Source organism: Indicator indicator, chromosome 14 (genome assembly GCF_027791375.1).
Source record: "Indicator indicator isolate 239-I01 chromosome 14, UM_Iind_1.1, whole genome shotgun sequence".
NCBI classification, from domain to species: domain Eukaryota; kingdom Metazoa; phylum Chordata; class Aves; order Piciformes; family Indicatoridae; genus Indicator; species Indicator indicator.
In genome coordinates, this window is record NC_072023.1 from 18,212,727 (window position 1) to 18,235,892 (window position 23,166).

Below are 23,166 nucleotides of genomic sequence, written 5' to 3' on the forward strand. Positions count from 1 at the left end.
TGCGACCCAGATCTGTGCTCTAGACTCCTTTCACAGCACTCACACCCTTCCATGCCAGGAGCCCCTCAGCTCTGTGGTTACTCTAGTCCATGCAATGGCAGCACTAGACACCAAGAGTACAGATTTCCTTCAGCAGCTTTTTTCCTCACCAGCTTTCTGCCCATCGGCCTCCTGCAGCTTCTCAAGCACTTGCTGAGTGCACTTCTGCAGGATGTGAGCACAGATCTTCTCTGCACCTTCTGCCAGCTGGTAGATCAGGGCAACTGCTGCCTCCATAAAGGGGATCCAGTCACTACTTGGCTGGGCAAAGCCTAACAGAAAAAGGAGCAAGGTACTACCCATCCTAGTGACAACACAGGCTGTCTCCCAGCCCAGCTTCACCCCTCTAACCCTGCTGCTGACCTGAGCTTACCTTGACTCAGTGTCTCACTCAGGCAACCAAAGAGTGTGTGGTCCTGTGGCAGTCGAAAAGGTGCAGTGTCCTTGCCCAGTGCTGGCTGGAGACAGGACAGAGGAGTTACTCTTGCCATAGAAGAGGTTCCCCCATGCCCTTTCTGCTGCATAACATTGCTGTGTGCACAGTGCTCATCAAACCCACAGCACAGACAGGGAACACTGCTCTGTGACTGAACACACAGCAGAGACAGTGCTGAGGCCACTTCTCTTTAATGTCTTTATCAATGAACTGGACAAGGTGAACCAGGCACCCTCAGTAAGCATGCAGCTGACACGGAGCTGGGAGGGAGTGTTGATCTGCTGGAGGGTAGGAAGGCTCTGCAGAGGGACCTGGACATGCTGGGACAGGACCAGTGGGATAAGATTCAACAAAGCCAAGGGTTGGGTCCTGCACTTGGGTCACAACAACCCCATGAACACTCCAGGCTTGGGGCAGAGTGGCTGGAAACTGCCCAGCAGGGAAACACCTGGGGGTGTTGGCCAAGAGCTGACTGAAGATGAGCCAGGGTGTGCCCAGGTGGCCAAGAAGGCCACCAGCATCCTGGCCTGGATCAGCAATGGCGTGACCAGCAGGGCAGGGATTGTCCCTCTGTATTCGGCACTGGGGAGGCCACAGCTTGCAGTGCTCCAGATGAGGTCTTCCTAGATAGGTCAGTGTCTGCCTGATCAATATAGACGTGAGCAAATCAAGCTGATTCTTGAGGATTTAGCAGCTTTCAGTAACTGGAAACAAAGCTTCTCAGTTCACTACAATCCTACTGTCTGTGCTGAATTTTTGGTTGGGGGAAGGTGGAGGGGGAAGAGAAAGAAGAGCTACCAGTCATTCATGTACCTACAGTTCAGTCCCTTCTCACATAAAATTGAACTGCAGAGTTAAGTCAAGCTAAAACTGAATTAGAAACATCTGCACAGTGTGCACTTCCAGCCCAGAAGGCCAATGGCATCCTGGGCTGCATCAAAATCAGCAGGGCCAGCAAGTCCAGAGAGGTGACTCTGCCCCTCTGCTCTGGTGAGACCTCACCTGCAGTGCTGTGTGCAGCTCTGGAGCCCTCAACATAGGAAGGACATGGACCTGATGATAGGATGAGTGGCAATGGTTTAAAGTGAGAGGAGAGCAGATTTAGATTGGATGTTAGGAACAACTTCTGCACCAGGAGGGTGCTGGAACACTGCAACAGGTTGCACAGGGAGGGAGTTGAGGCCCCATCGCTGGAGATATTCAAGGCCAGGCTGGACAAGGCTGTGAGCAAGCTGCTCTAGTGGGGATGTCCCTGCTTGTAGGACTGCAGGGGGATTGGACTGGATGACCTTTGGAGGTCCCTTCCAACCCAAACCATTCTATGATCCCATTTAAGAATAATGTGAAACACATTAATTAATTAAGATCCTGCAAGAAGACCCCCAGTGAAAAGGACAAACACAGAAGGGTTCTGTGTGAAGAACTGCTGCTTTTCATGTTGGAACTCTTGAACCACGATGCCCTAAATGCTCAAGACAAAAGGCAGAGACAAAAGAAAGTATAAATGGTTCCCCAGACAAAGAAGCCATCGAGAACCATGTTGTTTCAGGTTTGAAACCCTTTCATGTTTTAGATTCAGCTGTAAGCTGAATATCAATTGATAGAGAAGGGAAAAGAATCACACCACCAGAAAACATCAGCAGAGGAGAAGACTTTAAGGTTGAGGAAACACAAGTCACTTTAGCACTGGGAGTCTGAAGAACATTGAAAGGAAAAGGGATTTTCTTGTGCACTGAACTCTTCCCTAACTGAATTCAGTCTGCTGCCTACTGCCAATGGTTTCTTACAGGCTCGCTGATGTGTGTTAAGCTTTCCAGGCAGTGCTGCTGAATGGCCTCAACCCACTCCATCTCAGAATCGGTAAGAATTTAATCACTTGTCTCTCTTTTCAACACAAACCATTTCCTCCCACTTCTTTGTTTCCAGGTGTCCTCACAACCAGACTAAAAGTCTCACCTTTGGGTTACTGCCAAGTTTGGAGATGGCACGGCACACTTCTAGAGCCAGGCGATAGTCCTCATGTGCCCTTTCAGACAGCCCCACTGTCACCAGGACATCCAAGTTGCTGCCTATGATCTCTGGCTTCCCTCTGTGGAGTGGAAGGGATAAGGGTATTACATCACAGACCCACAGAAGGTTAGAGGTTGGAAAGGACCTCCAAAGATCACCCAGTCCAACACCCCTGCCAGAGCAGCATCACCTAGGGCAGGTCACACAGGAATGCATCCAAGCAGGTTTGGAATGTCTCCAGAGAAGGAGACTCCACAACCTCTCAGGGCAGCCTGCTCCAAGGCTCTGCCACCCTCACAGGGAAAAACTTTCTCCTTCTGTTCCTGGGGAACCTCCTCTGCTGCAGCTTGCACCCATTGCCCCTTGTCCTGTCATTGGACATCCCTGAGCAGAGCCTGGCTCCATCCTCCCCACACTGCCCTTCACATCTTGATCAACTTGACTGAGGTCAGCCCTCAGGCTCCTCTGCTCTGCCCCAGCTCCCTCAGCCTTTCCTCAGCAGGGAGATCTTCCACTGCCTTCAGCATCTTTGTGGGTCTGCGCTGGACTCTTTCAAGCAGTTTCCTGTGGTCCTTCTTGAACTCAAGAGCCCAGAACTGGACACAATATTCCAGATGTGGCCTCACCAGGGCAGAGTAGAAGGCAAGAGAACCTCTCTTGACCTACCACACCCCTTCTAATCCACCCCAGGTGGTCCTCTTGGCCAGCAGGGCACATTGCTGGCTCATGGGCACTCTATTGTCCACCGGTACACCTAGGTCCCTTCCCCTGTCAGTATGGATAATGAAGAGAAATACTCCTTGTGCCTTACAGAAGGCAATGGTTTGAGTAAGAGGACATCCATCCAATGACTCAAGATAGAGCTAGAGGAGCAGCAATGTTCCACAGAAGTCAGTAAAATCCCCACTCCACGAGGAGATGAGGTTCTCAGACATGAACAACACTGGGCACGCTGTCACTTTGAAAGAAAAATTTTGGACTCTCTTACCAAAGAGAAGCAAAACTTGAAGGAGTAAGCAAAAAAAAAAAAAAAAGCTGCAAAGCAGAGAAAAGTCCAGCAGCCCAGGACTAATGACAACTAGAATCATACAGTCATTTAGGCTGGAAAAGACCTTCAGGATCATCAAGTCCAACCATTAACCCTGCTCTACCAAGTCCAGCACTAAGACCTATCCTCAAGCACCACATCTGCACTTGCTGCTTCCTTCCTTACTGTGAGAAACAATTACAAGTGAGAAACCAAACCCAAACACAACCTGTCTCCCTCTAACTGTGAAAGGCAGAATTGTTAGTGCCTCATCCTCAGCCCAGCTCTGAGGAATGCAGAATTAACTGGGTGAAGAACCAAGAACAGGCTCTGATGTATTTCAAAAGAAAACCTAAAAAGCTTCCAACGAGCATCTATAGAACAAAAGTAAATCACCTCTGCTCTGGTGAGACCTCAGCTGCAGTGCTGCATCCAGCTCTAGAGCCCTCCACACATGGACCTGATGGAGCAGGTCCAGGGGAGAGCCACAGAGATTATCAGGGGGCTATGAGGACAGGCTGTGGGAGCTGGGGATGTTCAGCCTGGAAAAGAAGAGGCTCCAGGGAGACCTAATAGTGGCTTTCCAGTACCTGAAGGGGACTACAGTTCTATGATTCTCAGTACCTTGGAAGGAACAGCTAACAGGCACAGTGCAGAACTAGCTGGAAGCTCTGGAAACGGTCCCAGCTCTAGAGCCAGGAACTTTTAAGCACATCATTATACAGGCCTATTTTTGACTGAGGAAGGACTGAAGTAGGAAGATCAAGAAGAAATCTTGCAGCTAAGGTAAAGTACCAAAGGGTTACTGGGCTAGGAAACTGAGGGAATGAAAGCCCTGTGGTGCAGTTACAGTCTTCTGGCCTCCAGAAAGTGAAGCAGATTCATCCATGCTAAAGGCTCCAGACCTTTCTACTCATTGCTTCTCTTTGTTGTTACCCACACACAGAGAGCTGCAGAGCTGGGATGGGACACAGTAAGCTCTGAGATGGGATGCACATTCTGAACACAAAGAAAAAAGTCACATCATTATACTGAGACATCACGCTGCTGGGACCCAGCACAACTAGGTTTAAATCCAGGAGGTGGTTGGTTACTGTTTTTGAAGCTGCAGTTCTTGACCCACCACTGAAAAACCCAACTCCCTGTAGCTCCTCCCGGGCACAGAACTCTACCAGGCCCTGTGCTCACCGTGCCATCATCCCCAGCAGCATCACAGCAGCACAACGTTCTTGTGGGGAGCACTGAGACTTCTCTGTGAATCGCCCCCAAAGCAGCTGGATCACAGCTGGATTGATTTCATCTTTCTGCACAAACTCTGTGACCTGTACAGGAAATGCAATAAAACAAGGAGAGAGAGGCAGAGGAGAATGGACTTCAAAGCAAATATGACAGTGAGTGCAACAACTACCGTTACAGAACAGACATCTAAGGTCACAAACACAACCCAAGCCCTGTACTCACTATTTCTTCTAAGCACTCTATTGTTCCTTGTGATGCATCCACCATGAGGAGAGAGAGGGATTGCACCAGACTCTGGGCCTTGGCCCTTTGAAAAGGGAAAAATAAAATAGAAATTAAAATAATAATCAGAGATAAAGAAAAAGCAACTGTCATGATCACTCCTGAGGACATCTCGCAGGTAACAGAGCTGATCCATGAGGGCAGGAAAACTTGCCCAAAAGAAAGGAAGGCAGGAGGAAGGAGGGGGAGGGAGGAGCAGGAGCGGCACCTGTGCGAGTCGGCGCCGGCGGGCAGGTAGAGTCTCCTGTAGGCGCTCAGCACCGTCTCCCTGATGCCAGCCTCCTTTGACCAGATGAGGGGCAGCATCCTGCGCACTCCCAGCAGGGCCTGGGGCACCCCAAACTGCGACACTGTCACAAAGAACTCAATGGCTTCCTGCACCACTGCAGAGAGAAGAACAGTTGTGTCAGTGCAGCTCTTTCCTAACCCCTATTAGAGGGGGCACTAAAACTAATATGCAGGTGGTGCTGCCCTCAGAGCAAGTCCTACAAGCACCTGAGTCAGCAGGGACATCCTCCACTAGAGCAGCTTGCTCAGAGCCCTGTCCAGCCTCAACCACCTCCCTGAGCAACCTGTTGCAGTGTTCCAGCAGCCTCATGGTGCAGAACTCATTCCTAACATCCAATCTAAATCTGCTCTCTCATTTCAAACCATTGTCCCTCGTCCTATCACTGCAGACATTTGCAAACAGTCCCTCTGCAGTGTTCTTGTAGCCCCCTTCAGGTACTGGAAAGCTGCTGTTAAGTTTCCTCACAGCCTTCTCTTCTCCAGGCTACAGCACAGGGCAGCACGGAGGTGGAAAATTAACAAAATCTGCACAGCCAAAAAAAAAAAAATCTCACCCAAAACCAAACCAACAAAACCCCAATCAACCAGAAAACCTCCAAACACAAAACTTGAAACCCAGGTGTTTATGTATGATATAAGAGGCAGCCTTGAACTTTGAAGGACCTGTAAAGACATTGAACTCAGGAGTTCATGTTTGTGTGTGCAGCTGATGACATCCAAACCTTGCTGGGAAAGCAGCACACACTGAGCATGGGTAAAAGATGAATCCTTGGCACAGAAGAAGATTCAGAAATGCCTGCATGAAGCTAGGGCATGGGAGTGCCCAGACCCATCTGTACCCCAGAACTGTGCAAGCAGCACCAATGGATGTGTCTAGGAAAATAGAGAGGAGGGAGCTGTGTCCCCCCTCTGCCCCAGCCCCCTCAGCGGTGTTGATTCACAATAACCATTTAAAAAACAGTCTAACTGGTTACAGTAATTCTGATGCTAAATAAGGACAGCTGAATTAATGCAGTCTGCTCACCACTACCTTTCACTATAGCACTGAGGAGGACCAGGCCATAGAAGCTGTGTAGTGATAGGATGAGGGGGAATGGATTGAAGCTTGAGGAGGGCAGATTGAGGCTGGACATTAGGAAGAAATCCTTGACAGTGAGGGTGGCGAGACACTGGAACAGGTTGCCCAGGGAGATTGTGGATGCCTCCTCCCTGGAGGTGTTCAAGGCCTGGCTGTCTGAGGCCTTGAGCAACCTGGGCTAGTGGAAGGTATCCACTAGATACTGGCAGAGGGTTGGAACTGGATGATCTGTAAGGCCCCTTCCAACCCAGCCAGTCTATGAATCTATGAATCACTTTCAGCTAAAGAATAGGAGAGGTGAAATAGATGAGAAAAGCTGCTCAGAGCCAGAAGAACAACTAAAGCTGCATTAGGGCACCAAGCAGATTACAGGAACCAGCTTCAGTGGCCATGCTTACTCTGGGAGAAGCTCAGCTGAGGTGAAACTGTATCCCCTTCCATAGGAAGTAGGAGAGCTTCCAGAAATGAAGTCATTTTGGTCAACCAGATTTTAAACCCATTCTCAACCTTGATAGTTACAATGAGATTCCCAGAAAGCTCATTCAGAACCCAACACAGCCCCTTCATGACACCCATTTAGATGGTGCCTCTTTTTCTGCTCTGCTGGAAGCACCGGTGACATCTCTTTAGCGAAAAGCAGCTCCTCTGAACTTTTCGTCTTCACCACTCCCACATCTCCTTTCTAGCAAAGGGAAATGGTGAAGAGGGATCCCCAGCTGTCTTTCACCCACCTGAGATGGAATTCTCATACATCATCTTGCTGATCAGGCCCAGGGCTTCTGTGATTTTCTCTGAGAAGCTGTAAGCATCTTTCAGGTATTGCACCACCATCTGCTGTTTGAGCAGCTCTGTCTGAGGTTGATCTTCCAGGACAACTTCTTCACTGTTAAGACTGTTGCCATGTGGAGGATTCTCACAGTTCTCAGGTGGGCATGAACCTGTACAGCGTGGACACTTGTTTGTGAGAATATGGAAGGCACAAGAGAAACAGACACAGTCCAGGGCATTTTAACCCTTCTCTTTCCACCTCAGAGTGACACCTCCCAAGAGTCAGAGGACAAAGATCCGACTTCTGCCATCAGACTTTGCTGCAAAGACAAAACCTCAGCATGCTGTAGAGCAAGTTTCAGTACTACAATAGGATACACCACAGAAATGCCAGTTCAGTAGATGAGTGGAGATAAGCATGGCCCATTTAGCTCAAACTCCATTAAAATGCTAAAGAAGTTAATCTGAACTTGACAGCTCCCCAAAGACAGATGAGGTCCTAAATGGAAATCAGGGCAGATTAGGGAGAAGGCAAACACTACCACTCCCTATCAAAGTTTGCACAAGTATGGAGAGTTGAAGAAGTTAAGGAGATTTTTAGATGGTAGATACTTTTGATAGAAATGAGCTCACAGAGAGAGTGATTTGCCATTGGAATGGGCAAATGGCCCAGGGAGGTGGTAGAGTCACCGTTCCTGGAGATGTTCAAGAAAAGACTGGATGGGACACTTAGTGCCATGGTCTAGTTGATTGGATAGGGCTGGGTGATGGGTTGGACGGGATGATCTTGGAGGTCTCTTCCAACCTGGTTGATTCTATGATTCTATGGAGTCTCCTCTGGAGACTTTCAAAACCCACCTGGATACATTCCTGTGTGAACTACCCTAAGTGATCCTGCTCTGGCAGGGGGGATTGGACTGGATGATCTCTGGAGGTCCCTTCCAACCTCTAATGTACTGTGATTCTATGATGGGACTGGATAGGAAACCTTCTGAAACAAACACCAAAGATAAAGCACGTGAAGTCTGAAAAACACACCTAAGAGGCTTGAACCCCAGGTAAGCTCAAAGATACGACTGCCTGAAGCAGGTACTTGGTCAAGGCTGCTAAGGGTAAACACATCCCACCACCTGTTCAGGAAGAACTGATCAATTCAGACAGGACAGAAGGCCCCGAGTTACCTGTGTGAAGGCATCAGAAACACTTCTAATGAGAACATGCAACTGTTCCAGCCAGAAACAACCAGGACTAAGGTGATCCAGCCAAAATGCCAGGCCACAAGACAAGCAAATGATTCAGAGATGGTGCAGCTCTAGGAGCTGTCAACTACACATAGAGTGAGTCCCACAGGTTGGAAGGGGAACAGGGTATTCCAGAGGGTTTTGGTCTAGCTCTGGCATCACCTTGGCCTTAGGGAAGAGACAGGGGCAGCTGAATTAGTTACCTGTGTAAAGTCTCTTCAGAACACCCAGGATTGTTGCCTCCTCATTTTCCTCTGTGGGACCAGTGAAGGGCTCCTTCCCCTGGAAGCAGCTCAGGGCCTTCTGCGTGAGGCGGGCTGCACTCCTGGACAATGACATCACCCAAGAGAACATCAGCAACCCACAAGGGCAGGGCACAAGGGAAACAATCCCACCCTGCCCCAACTGCCTGGGAAAGTGTCTCCTGTCAGCATCTTGTGCTGAGAGCTGATGGCAAACTCTTCCTACAGCCTTATGTTACTGGAAATCATCCATCTAACCTGGATCCCAAACCTTCCTCGAGCAGAGAACAGGAGACTGAGACGTCCCTTGGCACAAACACTCTCACAAACTACAGAACCTTCTTACTTGTAATTCAGCTTCCTCAACAGCTTAGTGATTTGCTCCAACGTACTCTCCACTGTTTCTCCAACTTCCACCATGTCCTCTTCCTCTTCCTGCAGTGGTTGAAAGAGCTGCTGTGTGGCAGCCCTAACTTCTGGCAGCATTGCCTCCCACTCTTCCTCTGGGTTGACCACTGGATCTATTTAAAACAAAAAGGGAAATTAAAAAAAAAAAAAAAAAAAAAAAAAAGAGGGAATGACAAATACAGAGCCTCAAATGATACCCTAAATAAGGAAACTCATCTGGAACTTTGGAAATCTATTTTTTTTTTCCCCACAGGCAGGTACTATTTCCATTGCTGATCCCACCCTGACAGCAGTAAGAAAAGAACTCTTTGGCACAAAACAAAACAAAATCACCCCGCAAAAAACCCAAACCCAAAACCAGCAAACAAACATAACCACAAAAAACCCCAAACAAACCAACCTCCAAAACTGCTGAGGGTTAAAAAAAACCCTAACAACCAAGCCAGACAGAACCATCAGTTAATATTTAGTGTTTTGTAGACAGCATCATGTCCAAGGCTAAACAAGTTTAAATTAAGAGCCGACCAAAATCACAGCTCAAGCAGTCCTTGACTGGTTGAAAATGGAAAGGTAGAGGGTGTTCATTGGTGTTTTCAGTTGTTACCCTGAAAACAGGATATTGAGCTGAATGGACTGTTGAGCTGGCTATGGATGTGGAGATGGTATTTTTATAACACCACCGGATGAGAAAGTGTCCCGAGTTTAATCCCAGTTACTTAGCCTCACTGTCTCACATGAGTTAAGATCTGAGATAAAAGCCAGCACAACCTGGAAGCAAATTTAAGATGAGGAAAAAAAAAGAAACCCTGATAAGCCCTGGGAAGAAGGGAAATTACCTGCTGTGGTTCTGCTATGGTCCTTCATTTCTTGCAGTTTCTGCATCTCTTTCTTCAGTGGCTCAGCCAAGTCAGCACAGTTGAGCTTGAAGATGCCAGGAAGAAATGTAGTATGTTACTTATTCTCCTTTTTCTGAAATCCAGAATTCTCCTTCCTCCACTACTCCCTGCTTTAAGCTGTCAATCCCCTCAGATAACCCTGGTTTTGGATACTGGAATAGTAGACTGGCCTTCAGCCTGGAATGGGAACTGTTGTATATTGCCAGTCTGGGGCTCAGAAGGTGCAGCTAAATATAGAGCTGCAGCTCTGTGCAGAATATTCTAAAAGACTAATTCTGATTCTAAGAAAGAAACCCCACAGTGGGTTAAAATCAGACTGCTGCAGTTTTTTTTCCACAAACACATCCCTCCTGGCCTTCAGCTGCTGGTAGCAACTAAAACAATTGAGGAAAGAGACAGAGAAAGAAAGATCTGAACCTAGGCAATGCAGAAAGCTTCCACCTGCAGAGTCAAAGGCTATGTTGTTCTTCCCCCAAGACACAGAAAGCTGCCTTCCTGGCTGTATCCCACAGCAGTTGTTCAGCCTGCAGGCACCTAGCAGATCCATCACACTATCTGGGATTACCTTGCTGGAGAATGGATTGTTGGACAGAAAGGCAGCCAGGAGCTGGATGGCATTTTTAACCACAACCACAGCTTTGTCTTTGAGACGCCCGACAACCAGCGGCACCAGCGACCGGAACAGAGTCAAAGGCAGGGCCTAGCACACAACCAGAGTACAAAGGCAGCACCAAGAGTTAGAGACACAGGAAAAGATCTTTTGCTGCAGACATTAATGAACTAAAAGGCATAGGCTATAGAGTTACAGAAAAGTCTAGGTTTGGAGTGACCTCTGGATATCTTCTGGTCCAACCTCTGCTGAAAGCAAGGACTCAGGTTAGGTTATCCAGGGTCCCACTAAACTGAGCCTCAAGTGTATCTACCAGGGGTGATCTTTTCTCATACCAATGTCCAAAAGGAGCTTGCAGACTGTGCTCCTTCCTTCTAGTCTGTTCCAGTAATGAAAAGCAGCATTTAATTTCTGTTCCCAAATTCTCTCACCCCTAGGATCCTTGCTCTTGGGGAAAAGGAGTTGCAAAGGAACCCCAATATGCAAAGACAGTATCTTTGTCTGCTAAACTTCAGTCTCTGCAGACAAAGAATTACAGAATCAACCAGGTTGGAAGATACCTCCAAGATCATCCAGTCCAACCGACCACCCAGCCCTATCTAATCAACTAGACCGTGGCACTAAGTGCCTCATCCAGGCTTTTCTTAAACAACTCCAGGGACGTCAACCCCACCAGTTGCCTGGGCAGCCCATTCCAATGGGCAATCTCTGTGAAGAACTTCTTTCTGAGATCAAGCCTAAACTTCCCCCTACACAGCTCGAGACTGTGTCCTCTTGTTCTGTTGCTGGTTCCCTGGTAGAAGAGACAAATTCTCACATGGCTGGAATGTCCCTTCAGGTAGTTGCTGACAGCAATCAGGTCTCCCCTGAGCCTCCTCTTCTCCAGGCTAAACACCCCCAGCTCCCTCAGCCTCTCCTCACAGGGCTTGTGCTCCAGACCCCTCACCAGCTCTGTTGCCCTCCTCTGGACATGTTCGAGTATCTCAATGCCCTTCTGAAATTGAGGAACCAGAACTGGACACAGTACTCAAGGTGTGGCCTAACCAGTGCTGAGTACAGGGGCAGAATGACTTCCCTGTTTCTGCTGGCCACACTACTCCTGAGATGCAGGCCAGGATGCTATTGGGCTTCTTGGCTACCTGGGCACACTGCTGGCTCATGTTCAGGCGGCTGTCAACCAGCACCCCCAGGTCCCTTTCTGCCTGGCTGCTCTCCAGCCACTCTGATCCCAGCCTGTAGCGCTGCATGGGGTTGTTGTGGCCAATATGTAGAACCCAGCACTCAGAGCAGGGTGCCAGAAATTCCCTCAGGCAAGGAAGAGAGGCAAGGCTGACTGAGGCAGGGCAGCTCCCTGGCACAGGCTTACCTTGCACTGCACGATGCGAGTGAAGAGCTGCAGCACACGGCTGCGCACAAAGCTGTTGATGTCACAGACGTGGGTCTGCAGCATGGCCAGGAACTGGTCCCGGGTGCCACGGGCAGCCTCCTCCAGCTGGTCACCATTCAGCACCTGCACCAGCACCTCGGCCATAGCCGCCAGCACGGCATTGCGCATCACGTAGCTCTGCAAAGAGAGGAGCTGTTCAGCCAGGGACAGGCAAACACCTGACTGCATCTGCCAAGGGCAAGGACAGTCCAGGATTTGGGCCTTCTGAATCCCAGGCTCCAGCCTGAAGTGATTTTCTCCATTATGGACTTTGTGTTAATCTTGGGTGAAGGTGGCTGTGCCTGCAAGCCAGAGTAATCCAGCCCTGCTATCCAGCTAGAAGCCAAGAACTGATACGAGAAACACATCTTAACCTGCCCTGAAAAGCCAGAAAAGAGAACAGGACAAACTCCTTAAGTACCAAAGACAAGGGACAACAGCTGGGATCTCAGACCAGTGAGCGATGGTACTCTGTCCTCTGACATGAAAGTGACAGACAGTGGTTATGGTTTCTGCTTCCTTTGCACCAGAACCTGTTGAAAAGGGCAGGTTTTGGCTTCTTGAGCTCTGTGAACTAAGTTCCAAGATCTGTTTGCAGATGGAAAAACTGGATAGCAGCACCTCCACCTCCCACCAGCCTTCAGACAGGTAATACTGAGGGAATGTACCTCCCCATCCAAGTGAGGCAGGAGAACACTCATGTTGGAGAGCACTAGAGCAGGAGTCCGTTCTGCCAGCTCAGTTATAAAGGCAGCGAAACCCTTGACTCCAGAAGCATCACGGGACAGGTCCTGGGGACATTTCTGCCCGATTTCCCTGTGCAGAAAGATGAAACAAGGAATAGGGTGCCTCCAGTTGCTAGGAATAGAAGGACAAGCTTCAGGGTGTTTTTCTCACCTTAGCAATTCACCCACCAGGCTTTTCAGACCATACTCTGTAACCCAGAGGCTCACAGCCTGTGCAAACACTGGAGCTACGTGTTCGAAGTGCTGCAGCATCTGTGTGATCTTCAGAGTGGCACCTTTCACACAGAAGGAAGAGGTTAGAAAAAGTAACTGTGAGTGGCTCCAGGAAGAGGGCAGAAGAGCAGGAACTCACTGAATATGTGATCATAGCGACTCAGAGCTGCAGCGAGCAGGTGTGTGACGGCCTCACGTGTGGCCCGGTGCTTCTGAAGGCCAATACTTGGATTCTCCAGGATACGGTAGCAGCTTCCTGTCATTAAGCTGAAGTCACAGAAGACAGACAGTGAAGCTCACCATCACAACTTGGACTACCATGATTCTAGCACACTGCACTAGGCAAACATGTGTGTCTCAAGAGAGATTCTCCAGTAGCCTAAAAAGCCCTGAGCAAATACCATCTGAACTCTCAAGGCCTACATAAGGAAAGGAGGCAGTTCAAATCTTTTCTGCCTTAGGGTGGTTTCCTCAAGTTTCCCAGCAATCTACACCCCACATGGCTGTACCTCACTGGCAAATTTAATATTTAACCTTTCCCTCCAGAAAACTGTCACTCATCACACTTGTCCATCCACTCCATCCCATACCTGACAAACTCTTCTTCTACCACCAAACCACCCCAAAGCTGACACAGATCCAGCTGCAGCAGCTGCAGGAGCAACCGTAAAAGAGGCTCCCTCTCCTCTTCCCACAAGAATACAGAGCTCTTGGGCCTTTTCTTCTTATTCTAGAAAGGAGATTACACAACAAGATATAGCAGCAGCTTAGTAACATAAAACACACCATCACCACCTTGCTCCCTTCAAAACATAAAATCACTGTTAAATTCTACAGCACAAGAGAAGCCCAACAGATGTCATCTAGTAGGACATCCATAAAGCCTATGACACAGTCCCCTACAACATCCCTCTCTCTAAGCTGGAGATATGGATTGGATGGGTGGACTGTCCAGGGGATAAAGAATTGGTTGGATGATGTCATCCAAAGGGTAGTGGCAAGCAGCTCGATGTCCAGGTGAAGAGAGGTGACAGGTGCTGTCCCTCAGGGGTCTGTACTGGGACCAGTGCTGTTCCATATCTTCATCAGTGATACAGACAGAGGGATTGAGGCATCCTCAGCACGTCTGCTGATGTGATTCTGTGACACCAAGCTGTGTGGTGTGGTTTACATGACTGAAGGATAGGATGACATCCAGAAGGACCCGGACAAGCTAGAGAAGTGGGCTGAGGAGAACCTCATGAGGTTCAATACGGTAAAATGCAAGGTCCTGCAACCCTAGATATTAAACCAGGCTGGGGGATGATGAGATTGAGAGCAGCCCTGCAGAAAAGGACTTAGGGGTGCTGGTGGATGAGAAGCTGGACATGACTTAACAGTGTGTACCTACAGCAGAGAGGACAAATCGTATCCTGGACTGCATCAAAAGCAGCATGGCCAGCACATGGAGAGAGGTGATTCTGCCCCTCTGCTCTGGGGAGACCTCACCTGAAGTGCTGTGTCCAGCTCTGGAGCTCCCAACACAAGAGAGACATGGACCTGCTGGAGCAAGTCCAGAGGAGGGCCATAAAGATGATCAGAGGGCTGGAGGACCTGGACGCAGCAGAGCAGAGGCAGAATCACCTCTCTCCATCTCTGGCCACACTGCTTTTCATGCATCCCAGGATGCCACTGGCCTTCTGGGCTGCAAGTGCCCATTGCTGGCTCATGTCATGTTCTTTAAGATCTTCTCAATTTCCCCTGCAGTACACAATAAGCTGGGAGGGAGCAGGGCCAGGACAGCTGACCCAAACTAGCCAAAGGGATATACCAGCCCACAGAACATCATGCTCAGTACATAAACTGGGGGGGATTTGGCCTTGAGGGGCGCATGGATCACTGCATGGGCAGTAGATAGTGGGTGGCAAGAAACTGCGTTATACATCACTTGTCTTTTTTTATTTCTCCCTCTTTCAGTTATATTCCTTTATTATTATGCTATTATTGTTATTAAATCTTATTTTAGTTATTCATCTATTCTTATCTCAACTCAGGATGTAGGGTTTCTTCCCTAATACTCCTCGTCATTCCACTAGAAAGGAGAGTAAATGAGGGACTGTGTGGTGTTTAGTTGCTGCTTGAGGTTAAACCATGACATCATTTTGGCTGTTTCCCATGTAGAGTTTCACAGAAATACCAGTACTCCACATTAAGCACTGCTGTTAGTGGCATCATGTTTAACTAAACCCAGCTATAACATCTGACAGACATCATAAAGCTCAGCAAGCTTATATATTTCCTACTTTAATCATCTTAGATGTCTCCCTTACCTTCCCACCAGGATCTACTTCCAGCACACCACACTTGCAGATTTCCATTTCAAAGGCATTCATTAGACCAGTCAGCAAGTAGCAGTTCATCTTGAGAGCATTAAGGTGAGCTTTGCGGTCTGCACTGCTCAGCCCAGAATCAGCCAGGATGGTGGGAAGCTCATTGGAATGATAGGACACCACTGAAGAGAGGCAGAAAATCATCAGCACTCCTCGCCAGGCCCCTGAACCATCCCTCCCCGTTGGAGACTCAGAGCAGCCATCAGATTACCAAAGACTTGTGCTCACATCTCACCAGCTGTAACATGGGTTGCCCCTTGCAACCCAAACCTTGCATGTGCTGTCCCATCCTATTCCCACAGCCTCTTGTCAGCTCAAAGCAACACTCACTCAGAGCTGATGCATCCCGAAGATGCATTTTCCAGGGACATGAGGAAGTGGATTTTCTGTCGGCCTGCCCTTACAGTGAACACGCACAGCTCAGCGTCGTCCACCAAGATTACAGACCTGTATTACTGGAATGAGCTGAGGGTGCAACCCAGCTGGTCGAGTCACATTAGCCTTTATATCATCACTGAGCTGCCAAAGGAGAGCAACCACTCTATTGTTTCTGCTTCAGCAGATACCGACCTTTCATCAGCAGTTCCACAGCATCCTCCTTGATAGCAGACTCTACAGCTCGGAAGTGGCTGCATGGCAAACACAGTGTATGAGGGCTGCAAGTAAAGACCATCTGCGAGATGTGTAAGCGCCCAGTCACACCAGTCTATCCACAACCCTCCCTCACCCGGCTCTGCTCTGCTCCCGGTGCCCTCAGCTCCGCGCTCGTCGCCTCTGTACTCACTGAAGCAAGCTGTAGATGGAATCGAAGTGCTGCAGCACCGCCAACGCGCCCTGTGCTCGAAATGCGGTCCGGAAGGCTACAGGGAAACACGGAGAAGAAAGGAGGCAATCACGGACATAAGCCGGCGGTAGGACCGGACCGGGCCGGGCCAGGCTAGGCTAGGCTAGGCTAGGCCTAGGAGGGCTTGCATAGGGGTCGTGGTGAAGAGGCTTACCTGTGATAGCGGGCGACAGTTCGCGGACAGGCAGCACGTCCTGCACGACATAGCGCCCATAGCCGCCGCACCGCAGCAGATCGCCAGGTGCCAGGGGCAACTGGAACTCCCAGGCCGCTGCCATCGCCGCCAGCACAACGCTACGAAACCACCACCCCGCCGGGACTGGCCTCGGCGCTCAAACCAGCGCGCGAGGCAGCGCCCGCCCTCGCCGCGGCCTATCAGCGCCCAGCAGAGCTATGACACGCCAGCACCTCGCCCAATCGCTGGCTCCTTGCTCGACCGTTAGCCGTGACGCTACTTCCTCGTCTCGCCGCTTCCCGGCGGCCACAGCGACTGGGAGGGGCGTGGCTGAGGTCCCGGTCTCGGCGGGGCAGGCTCAGCAGTGTCGCTCCTCCAACCCCGCTGGTAGCAGGACACCCCACGGGATCGCCTCCCATGGCGGCGCTGTTGTGGGCCACGGGGCGAGCCATGCTAGCCCCGGCAGCGTCCCTGCTCCAGGCCGAGCGAAGCATTAGCGGTGGTGGGGCGCGTTGGGGGCCTGTGCGGCCTGGCCTCCCCGTTCCCCTTTCCTCGCCCCTGGCAGGGCTCACTCGGGCCTTCCGCATCAAGGAGCCCCCGAAGCCTAAGCAGGTGGATCGGTGGACAGAAAAACGGGCCTTGTTCGGGGTCTACGATAACATAGGGATACTGGGTAAGACACTCCCCTACTCCCCGCTGTCAGGGCAGGAGGGGGAGGGAGGCTCGACCCATCTGTGGGCAAGCAGCTCCTGCAGCAGCGAGAGGGCGGGGAGGATTTGGGCCAGCCGCTTGGGGAACAGCCTCCTCTGTGGCCTGGCTTCAGCCTCTCTGCCTTGCTCCTCTGATCTTAGGCGGTTTCCAGATCCACCCGAAGAACCTGATTGTGGGTCCCAAGTGGCTGCGAGGCTGGCGGGGGAATGAGCTGCAGAGGTGTATCCGCAAGAAACAGATGGTGGGAGAGCGGATGTTTGCAGAGGACTACCACAACCTCAACAAGAGGATCCGGTACCTGTACAAGCGCTTCAATCGCACCGGCAAGCACCGCTAAGGAGCGACTCTGTGCTAGGCATGTAGAACGTGGGTTCAGGGCATCATACTCAAAATAAAGCCAGCTTTCACACAGCTGGGTTCCTAGTGCTTCCTGCAACCTTTGCTGTGCGTTTCTGACCCAGCCGCAAGGTTCTGCTGCTGCTTCAGACCTGAGCTAACAACCCACATCCCTGAACTTGGTATGAGAATACTCATTTTTGTTTTGTCCAGGCTTCTAGCATCCTTTCAGTCTCTGTGAGCCCCAGGTTCTCGCATCCTCCTGCACAGAACTACAGAATAGTAGGGGTTGGAAGGGACCTTTCAAGGACATCCAATCCAACCCCCCTGCTTGAACAGCATCACCTTGGGCAGGCCACACAGGAACACATCCAGGCAGGCTTTAAAAGTGTCCAGAGAAGGAGACTCCACAACCTCGCTGAGCAGCCTGCTCCAGCGCTCCATCACTCTCACCATACAGAAGCATCTCCTCACGCTGAGGTGGGACCTCCTGTGTTCCAGCTTGTACCTGCTCCTTGCCTATCACTGGGCACCACTGAAAAGAGCCTGGCCCCTTCATCTTAACACCCACCCCTCAGATATTTGTAGGCATTGTTAAGGTCCCCTCTCAGTCTTCACCAGATTAAATAGCCCTAGGGCTCTCAGTCTTTCTCCATAGCAGAGATGTTCAAGTTCCCCAATCATCAATTTCAGTATGCTCCTGCTTAGGAGTTGCTTGCTGACTCCATGTATCTTGTTACAGAGTAATGCTACTCTGTCTTCAAAAGCACTTGGTTGGAAGCAGCAAGGAATGAAAAGAACTTCTTAAAGCCTAGGAAGGTGAAGCCAGTCTCTGTTTAAGCAGCTAAAGTCCATGTTCTCAGGAACAGAGTGGCAGACCTGGGGTATGGATTCAGGAAATGTGCACAGATCCAAGTGGAGATCGAGCAAGCACCTGAAAGAGAGTGGCTGGGGGTTATATGTAAATGATAGGCATAGCAAATCCTTGGGTCAAAGTATGATAGAAACTGAGAAAGTGTTAGAGAAGACTATCTTGTAGCCTTTGTCACTTCTTGGTCCCTAAGCACCAACTTGGTAAGGGGTCTGCGGGCCAACAGTTCCACAAGCTCCATCTTCTATTCATCGCAATGGTTATTGCAGCGGCCTTCAAACTGTGGTGGGAAGGTTGCCAAGCTACAGAAGCTTCTTCCCAGGACTTGTTCCTTTGAAGCTTGTCTAAAGGCACAGCTTAAAACCCCTTCAGTTCCACTGAGTCTAGTGCCAGATACCTTCTTAATCCTCGATAGCCCTATCTGCAAATCATCTGGCTGCAGCCATAACCCCATAATAAGCCTTTACCTTCCTTACATCCACAGCCTTTTGGCTCCCAGGCTGTAATTTGTAATGTACCTGTCTTGTATATCTACTAATCTGTCAGATCACAGAATGGCAGGGGTTGGAAGGAACCTCTGGAGACCATCTAGTCCAACCCATCTGCTAGATAAGGTTGCACATGAACATAGTCAGGTGGGTTTTGGAGACTCTACAACTTCTCTGGGCAGCCAGTTCCAATGAAACCTCCTGTGCTGTAGTTTGTGCCAACTGCCCCTTGTCCTGTTGCTGGGCTCCACTGAAAAGAGCCCAGCTCCATCCTCATGACCCTACACTTTAGATATTGATAAGCATTGAGAACCTCTCTCAGGGGGATCTCTCTAAGCTAAAGAGCCCCAAGTCTTTCAGTGTCTCCTTGTCAGAGAGATGCTCTCATCATCTCTGTGGTCCTCTGTTGAACTCTGTCCAATAGTTCCCTGTCTCTCTTGAACTGGGGATCCCAGAGCTGGACACAGTACTCCAGATACGGTCTCACCAGAGTAGAGTAGAGGAGAACCTCCCTTGATCTTCTGGTCACACTCTTCTTACCGCACCCCAGGATACTGTTGGCCTTCTTGGCTGTAAGGGCACACTGCTGGCTTGAGATTAACTTGTCCATCAGGACTCCAAGGGCCTTCTCCACAGAGCAGCTTCAGAGAAGGTCAACCCCTAACCTGTGGTGGTGCATGAGGTTATTCCTCCCCAGTGCAGGACTCTACGCTTGCCCTTGTTAAAATTCATGAGCTTGAAGATCTGGCACTATAAACTTTTATCAAAGAAAAGGTGTGAACCAATTGCTTATCCCCCTACTCACCACACCAACTGCCATATGGAGAGACTTCTTCCAGTGTGCTCCTAGCACTCGTTTTGTCCTGCAGAATCCTCCCTTCTGATCCAGCTGATTTGTCAACATCTTTAGAGGGGAAGCCCCCAAACATGGACCTGTTTTAGGGGCTGCTGCTGGAGTCTGATTTCCCCCAGCAGGAGCTTGAACGCCGGTGCTTCAGGGACCTGTTTCGATCCCCTTTGACACTACTGCATGATGGAAGCGGGCCAGCAGCTTCATTGCGGAGACAGCGCCAACAAACGCACTACACGCACGGTAGTCAGGAGACAGCTCAGCAGCTCTACAGCCCCATATACAACGGCACCGGCACGGCAAGTGCTCCATGATGGAAAACCGGGCGCGGGACTGGCAATGGCGCTCCGGCCCTGCCTGGCCCAAATGGAGCGCGGTGCGGCCGCTCAGGCCTGTCACAGACCGGGCGCAGGACGCGCAGCCTGTGCAGAGCGGAGGGCTGTGCCCGTCTGCACACGGCGCCTCACTGCGCCCGTGCCCTGGAGCGCTGATTGGCTGTTGGAGGAACACAAAGGCGGTGCTGATTTGCTGCTCCCCGCAAATCTTTCCTGCAGCCACTTCTGATTAGCTGGTTGGCTCTAGGGGCGGGACGTGAAGTCCTATTAGAGCGAAGTCCCCCGCGGTACTTGTGCTGCTGTGGAGTTGTGGGCGGGCGAGGCGCCGGCTGTTGCCGCGGTGTGTCCGGACGGTCGTGCTTAGGCTCTGCGATGTGAGTGTCCGCCCGGCCGTGGGGCTGTGTGCAGCGGGAGGGAATGGGCTGGGGTTGGAGCTGAAGGGTGCGTTGTAGCAGCCACAGGCACGGCTTCCCGCACCACTGCCCGGGAGATCTCGGTTCCTTAGCCCGTCCCCTGCCGAGGTCTCGTAGAGCGCATGGTTTGTGTGGGTGATATTCGGTGTGGGGGTTGCTCTCCCATCCGGGGCTCCCGCTGCGCTGTGTCCCCTTTTGGCGTGGCCCCGTCCCTCTCCGTCCTCTGGGCAGGCTGCAAACCACCTCCCGGTTACCTATGTGCTGCCAGGCGGCTGTCACCTTCCTCCCCAGTCTTCGGGAGGCCGGGCACTGCTGCACTCGCAGACCCTTCCCCCGCTCTGGCTGCTTTCCCCTGATGTCATCCTCTGGGGATGCCCTTGCTCCCGGTTTTCCCCGGAGCTTGCCTGCTCCCGGTCCGGGGGAGATACAGGGATGGTTCAGGCTCTTGGGCCTATTGCCAGCACTGTCCCAGCCTAGGGACACTGGGGTTCAGGTGGATTTGGGGAGATGTGGTGTCTGTGTGTGTGTGGTTCCTCTCTCTTGATCAGCTAACTGTCTGTAATTACATTTCCCTAGGTCTGACCCAGCACAGCAACCTGCTTCTGCAGTCCCTGAAGGGGAAGCCCCTGGTGGGGGACCCCCTGAACCACCCCCCAATCTGACCAGCAACCGTCGGCTGCAGCAGACGGAGGCCCAAGTGCAGGAGGTTGGTAACTCTGCCAGCCATGCTGGCTTCCTTTAGGCTGCCTGGACTGTTCTCCTGCTCTGCAGCAGCACTGTTCTTGGCACGCCTCTGTTGCTGAGGGTGGATGCTCTTGGTACGTCAGTGCCAGGAGTGCATTTAGTACTCAATACGCAAAATGTGATTGCAGACCTGTAAAAGGAGGCCATAAAGAGATTGTTTTATGTTTAAAAGCTGCTTAATTCTAGGTATGATTTATAAGAAGCAGGGTTGTTAGATTTTCAGAACCTCATATTGTGCATCTGTTACAGAAAACAGCTTGAGGAGAAGGACTTGGGGGTACCTGTTGACAACAAACACCATAAACTAGCAATGGTCGCTGGCAGCCCAGAAGGCAGCTGTGTGCTGGGCTGCATTCAAAGCAGGGAGAACAGCAGCACAGGGAGGGGATTCTGCCCCTCTGCTCTGCTGAGACCCCACCTGCAGCACTGCCTCTGGGTCTGGTGCCCCCAGCACAAGAGGGCATGGAGGTGCTGGAGCAGGTTCAGAGGAGGCCACCAAGAGGATCAGACCGCTGGAGAACCTCCCCTATGAGTACCGAGCTGGGGCTGTTCTGCCTGGAGAAGAGAAGGCTCAGGGAAGATCTAATAGCAGCCTTCCAGTACCTGAAAGGGTCCTACAAGAAAGCCAGGAAGGGACTTTTTACAAGGGCTCATAGTGACAGGATGAGACGGAATGGATTGAAGTTTGAGGAGGGCAGATTGAGACTGGAGATTAGGAAGAAATTCTTGATAGTGAGGGTGGTAAGACACTGGAACAGGTTGCCCAGGGAAGTCGTGGATGACCCCCTCACTGGAGGTGTTCAAGGCCAGGCTGGATGAGGCCTTGAGCAGCCTTGGCTAGTGGGAAATGTCTTTGCACATGGCAGAAAGGTTGGAACTAGATGATCTTCAGGGTCCCTTCCAGACTAAACCATTCTATGGCTGTATATAATAAGACTTATGGAAATAAGCCTATGCGGCTCTTAATTCCTTGCCTGCTGCTTCAACGCAGCATCTGTGTGCAGATTTGGTGTGGGGAACCTTGCCTGGCTTGCCAGGGGCAGCGTCTGTGCTGTGGCTGCTGAGGTGCAGTGCCACAATTGTGCCTCGCTGAGGCAGCAGTACTCCAAGTTTCTGCTGTGGCTCTCGAGGAGTGAGTGTTGGTTTTATCAGCAGGGGTGCCTTAGGCTTTTTTGAGCTAAGAGCTTTTAAAACCAGGTTCAAGTCTAGGATTTTTTTTTTCTCCCCCACTTGAAAGCTGTTTCTTGCCTTGGCTTTTTGTTTCTGGGGTCTTCCCTTGTTAGTATCTCTGTGGTAGCAGGTGGCTAAGTGACTTCTCTTACTTTTTCAGCTCTCTGTACCAATACAAGCGTTGCTGCTATCCTTCTCTCTGCAGGTGGTTGATTTAATGCGTGTAAATGTAGACAAGGTGCTGGAACGAGACCAGATACTGTCACAGCTGGATGACCGGGCTGATGCACTTCAGGCTGGTGCCTCACAGTTTGAAAGTAGTGCAGCAAAACTCAAAAGGAAGTATTGGTGGAAGAACTGCAAGGTGAGTTCCCTAGTGTCATAACCTCCTTCACTAGAAGGAAATGGAACTAGCCCTCTCCTGTAGGGCTTGGAGAGGGTAGTTGGGTCTCAATAACGATTTCAAATGCTTAGGATTCCTTCACTGTGGAAAGACTTCGAGGCCTTGGCTGTCCTACCTTTCAGGATCTGGCATGTGTTCCCTGGCTGGCAGGGAAGGTGTGCACTTGTCACTCTGTTCTAAATATTACTGCTTGATAATCTCTCTTTCCAGATGATGATCATGATGGGAGTGATTGGTGCCATTGTGGTGATGGTGATTGCAAGTAAGTACTGAAAAGCCCAGGATCAAGGGTGAAGAAGCACTGAGTATTTTAAACTCTTCCTTTTTGGTCTGAGATCTTGGAGGGTCTTGGTTGCCTAAGTGTTAACTTCAGTCGTTGGGGAAGGGAGGTGGTGGTGGTGGCTGGAACTCCTATGCTTACTGTGGCCATGGTATGCTTTACATACTGACAGAAGGAATTGGGGGTGGCCATCATTGTAGAAATGAGAAATTTCTGTCTGCCAGGTCA

General features: G+C 50.6%; 3 protein-coding genes and 1 non-coding gene across 4 annotated transcripts in view; 2 read left to right on the forward strand and 2 right to left on the reverse strand.

The window, feature by feature from the left end:
* Positions 1 to 16,440, reverse strand: part of NCAPD2 (non-SMC condensin I complex subunit D2) — a 29,009-nt gene extending 12,569 nt beyond the window's left edge. The window contains exons 1-20 of the mRNA XM_054386842.1: positions 16,317 to 16,440; positions 16,103 to 16,178; positions 15,889 to 15,947; positions 15,259 to 15,440; positions 13,540 to 13,679; positions 13,089 to 13,216; positions 12,888 to 13,011; positions 12,659 to 12,806; positions 11,931 to 12,128; positions 10,520 to 10,654; positions 9,895 to 9,979; positions 8,997 to 9,171; positions 8,612 to 8,733; positions 7,131 to 7,337; positions 5,242 to 5,416; positions 4,974 to 5,058; positions 4,701 to 4,834; positions 2,432 to 2,564; positions 413 to 497; positions 150 to 311 (exon numbers count right to left, since the gene is read on the reverse strand). Of these exons, the coding sequence (XP_054242817.1) occupies positions 150 to 311; positions 413 to 497; positions 2,432 to 2,564; positions 4,701 to 4,834; positions 4,974 to 5,058; positions 5,242 to 5,416; positions 7,131 to 7,337; positions 8,612 to 8,733; positions 8,997 to 9,171; positions 9,895 to 9,979; positions 10,520 to 10,654; positions 11,931 to 12,128; positions 12,659 to 12,806; positions 12,888 to 13,011; positions 13,089 to 13,216; positions 13,540 to 13,679; positions 15,259 to 15,440; positions 15,889 to 15,947; positions 16,103 to 16,178; positions 16,317 to 16,440 (2,677 nt within the window). The remainder of the gene's footprint in view (positions 1 to 149; positions 312 to 412; positions 498 to 2,431; positions 2,565 to 4,700; positions 4,835 to 4,973; positions 5,059 to 5,241; positions 5,417 to 7,130; positions 7,338 to 8,611; positions 8,734 to 8,996; positions 9,172 to 9,894; positions 9,980 to 10,519; positions 10,655 to 11,930; positions 12,129 to 12,658; positions 12,807 to 12,887; positions 13,012 to 13,088; positions 13,217 to 13,539; positions 13,680 to 15,258; positions 15,441 to 15,888; positions 15,948 to 16,102; positions 16,179 to 16,316) is intronic.
* LOC128971558 (small nucleolar RNA U85) lies at positions 15,516 to 15,838 on the reverse strand. Its single transcript, XR_008489239.1, has one exon. It is a non-coding gene; the product is annotated as a small nucleolar RNA U85 (small nucleolar RNA).
* A 241-nt stretch (positions 16,441 to 16,681) lies between the features above and the next one.
* MRPL51 (mitochondrial ribosomal protein L51) lies at positions 16,682 to 17,465 on the forward strand. The gene is made up of 2 exons (XM_054386942.1): positions 16,682 to 17,010; positions 17,189 to 17,465. The coding sequence occupies exons 1-2, from the start codon at positions 16,755 to 16,757 to the stop codon at positions 17,383 to 17,385; spliced, it is 453 nt and encodes a 150-aa protein (XP_054242917.1). The 5' UTR covers positions 16,682 to 16,754; the 3' UTR covers positions 17,386 to 17,465.
* Positions 17,466 to 19,906: 2,441 nt separating this feature from the next.
* VAMP1 (vesicle associated membrane protein 1) lies at positions 19,907 to 22,931 on the forward strand. Its single transcript, XM_054387092.1, has 5 exons — positions 19,907 to 20,090; positions 20,176 to 20,302; positions 20,918 to 21,047; positions 22,461 to 22,619; positions 22,869 to 22,931. Exons 1-5 carry the CDS (start codon positions 19,907 to 19,909, stop codon positions 22,929 to 22,931), a joined length of 663 nt encoding a protein of 220 aa, XP_054243067.1.
* The last annotated feature ends 235 nt before the right edge of the window (positions 22,932 to 23,166 follow it).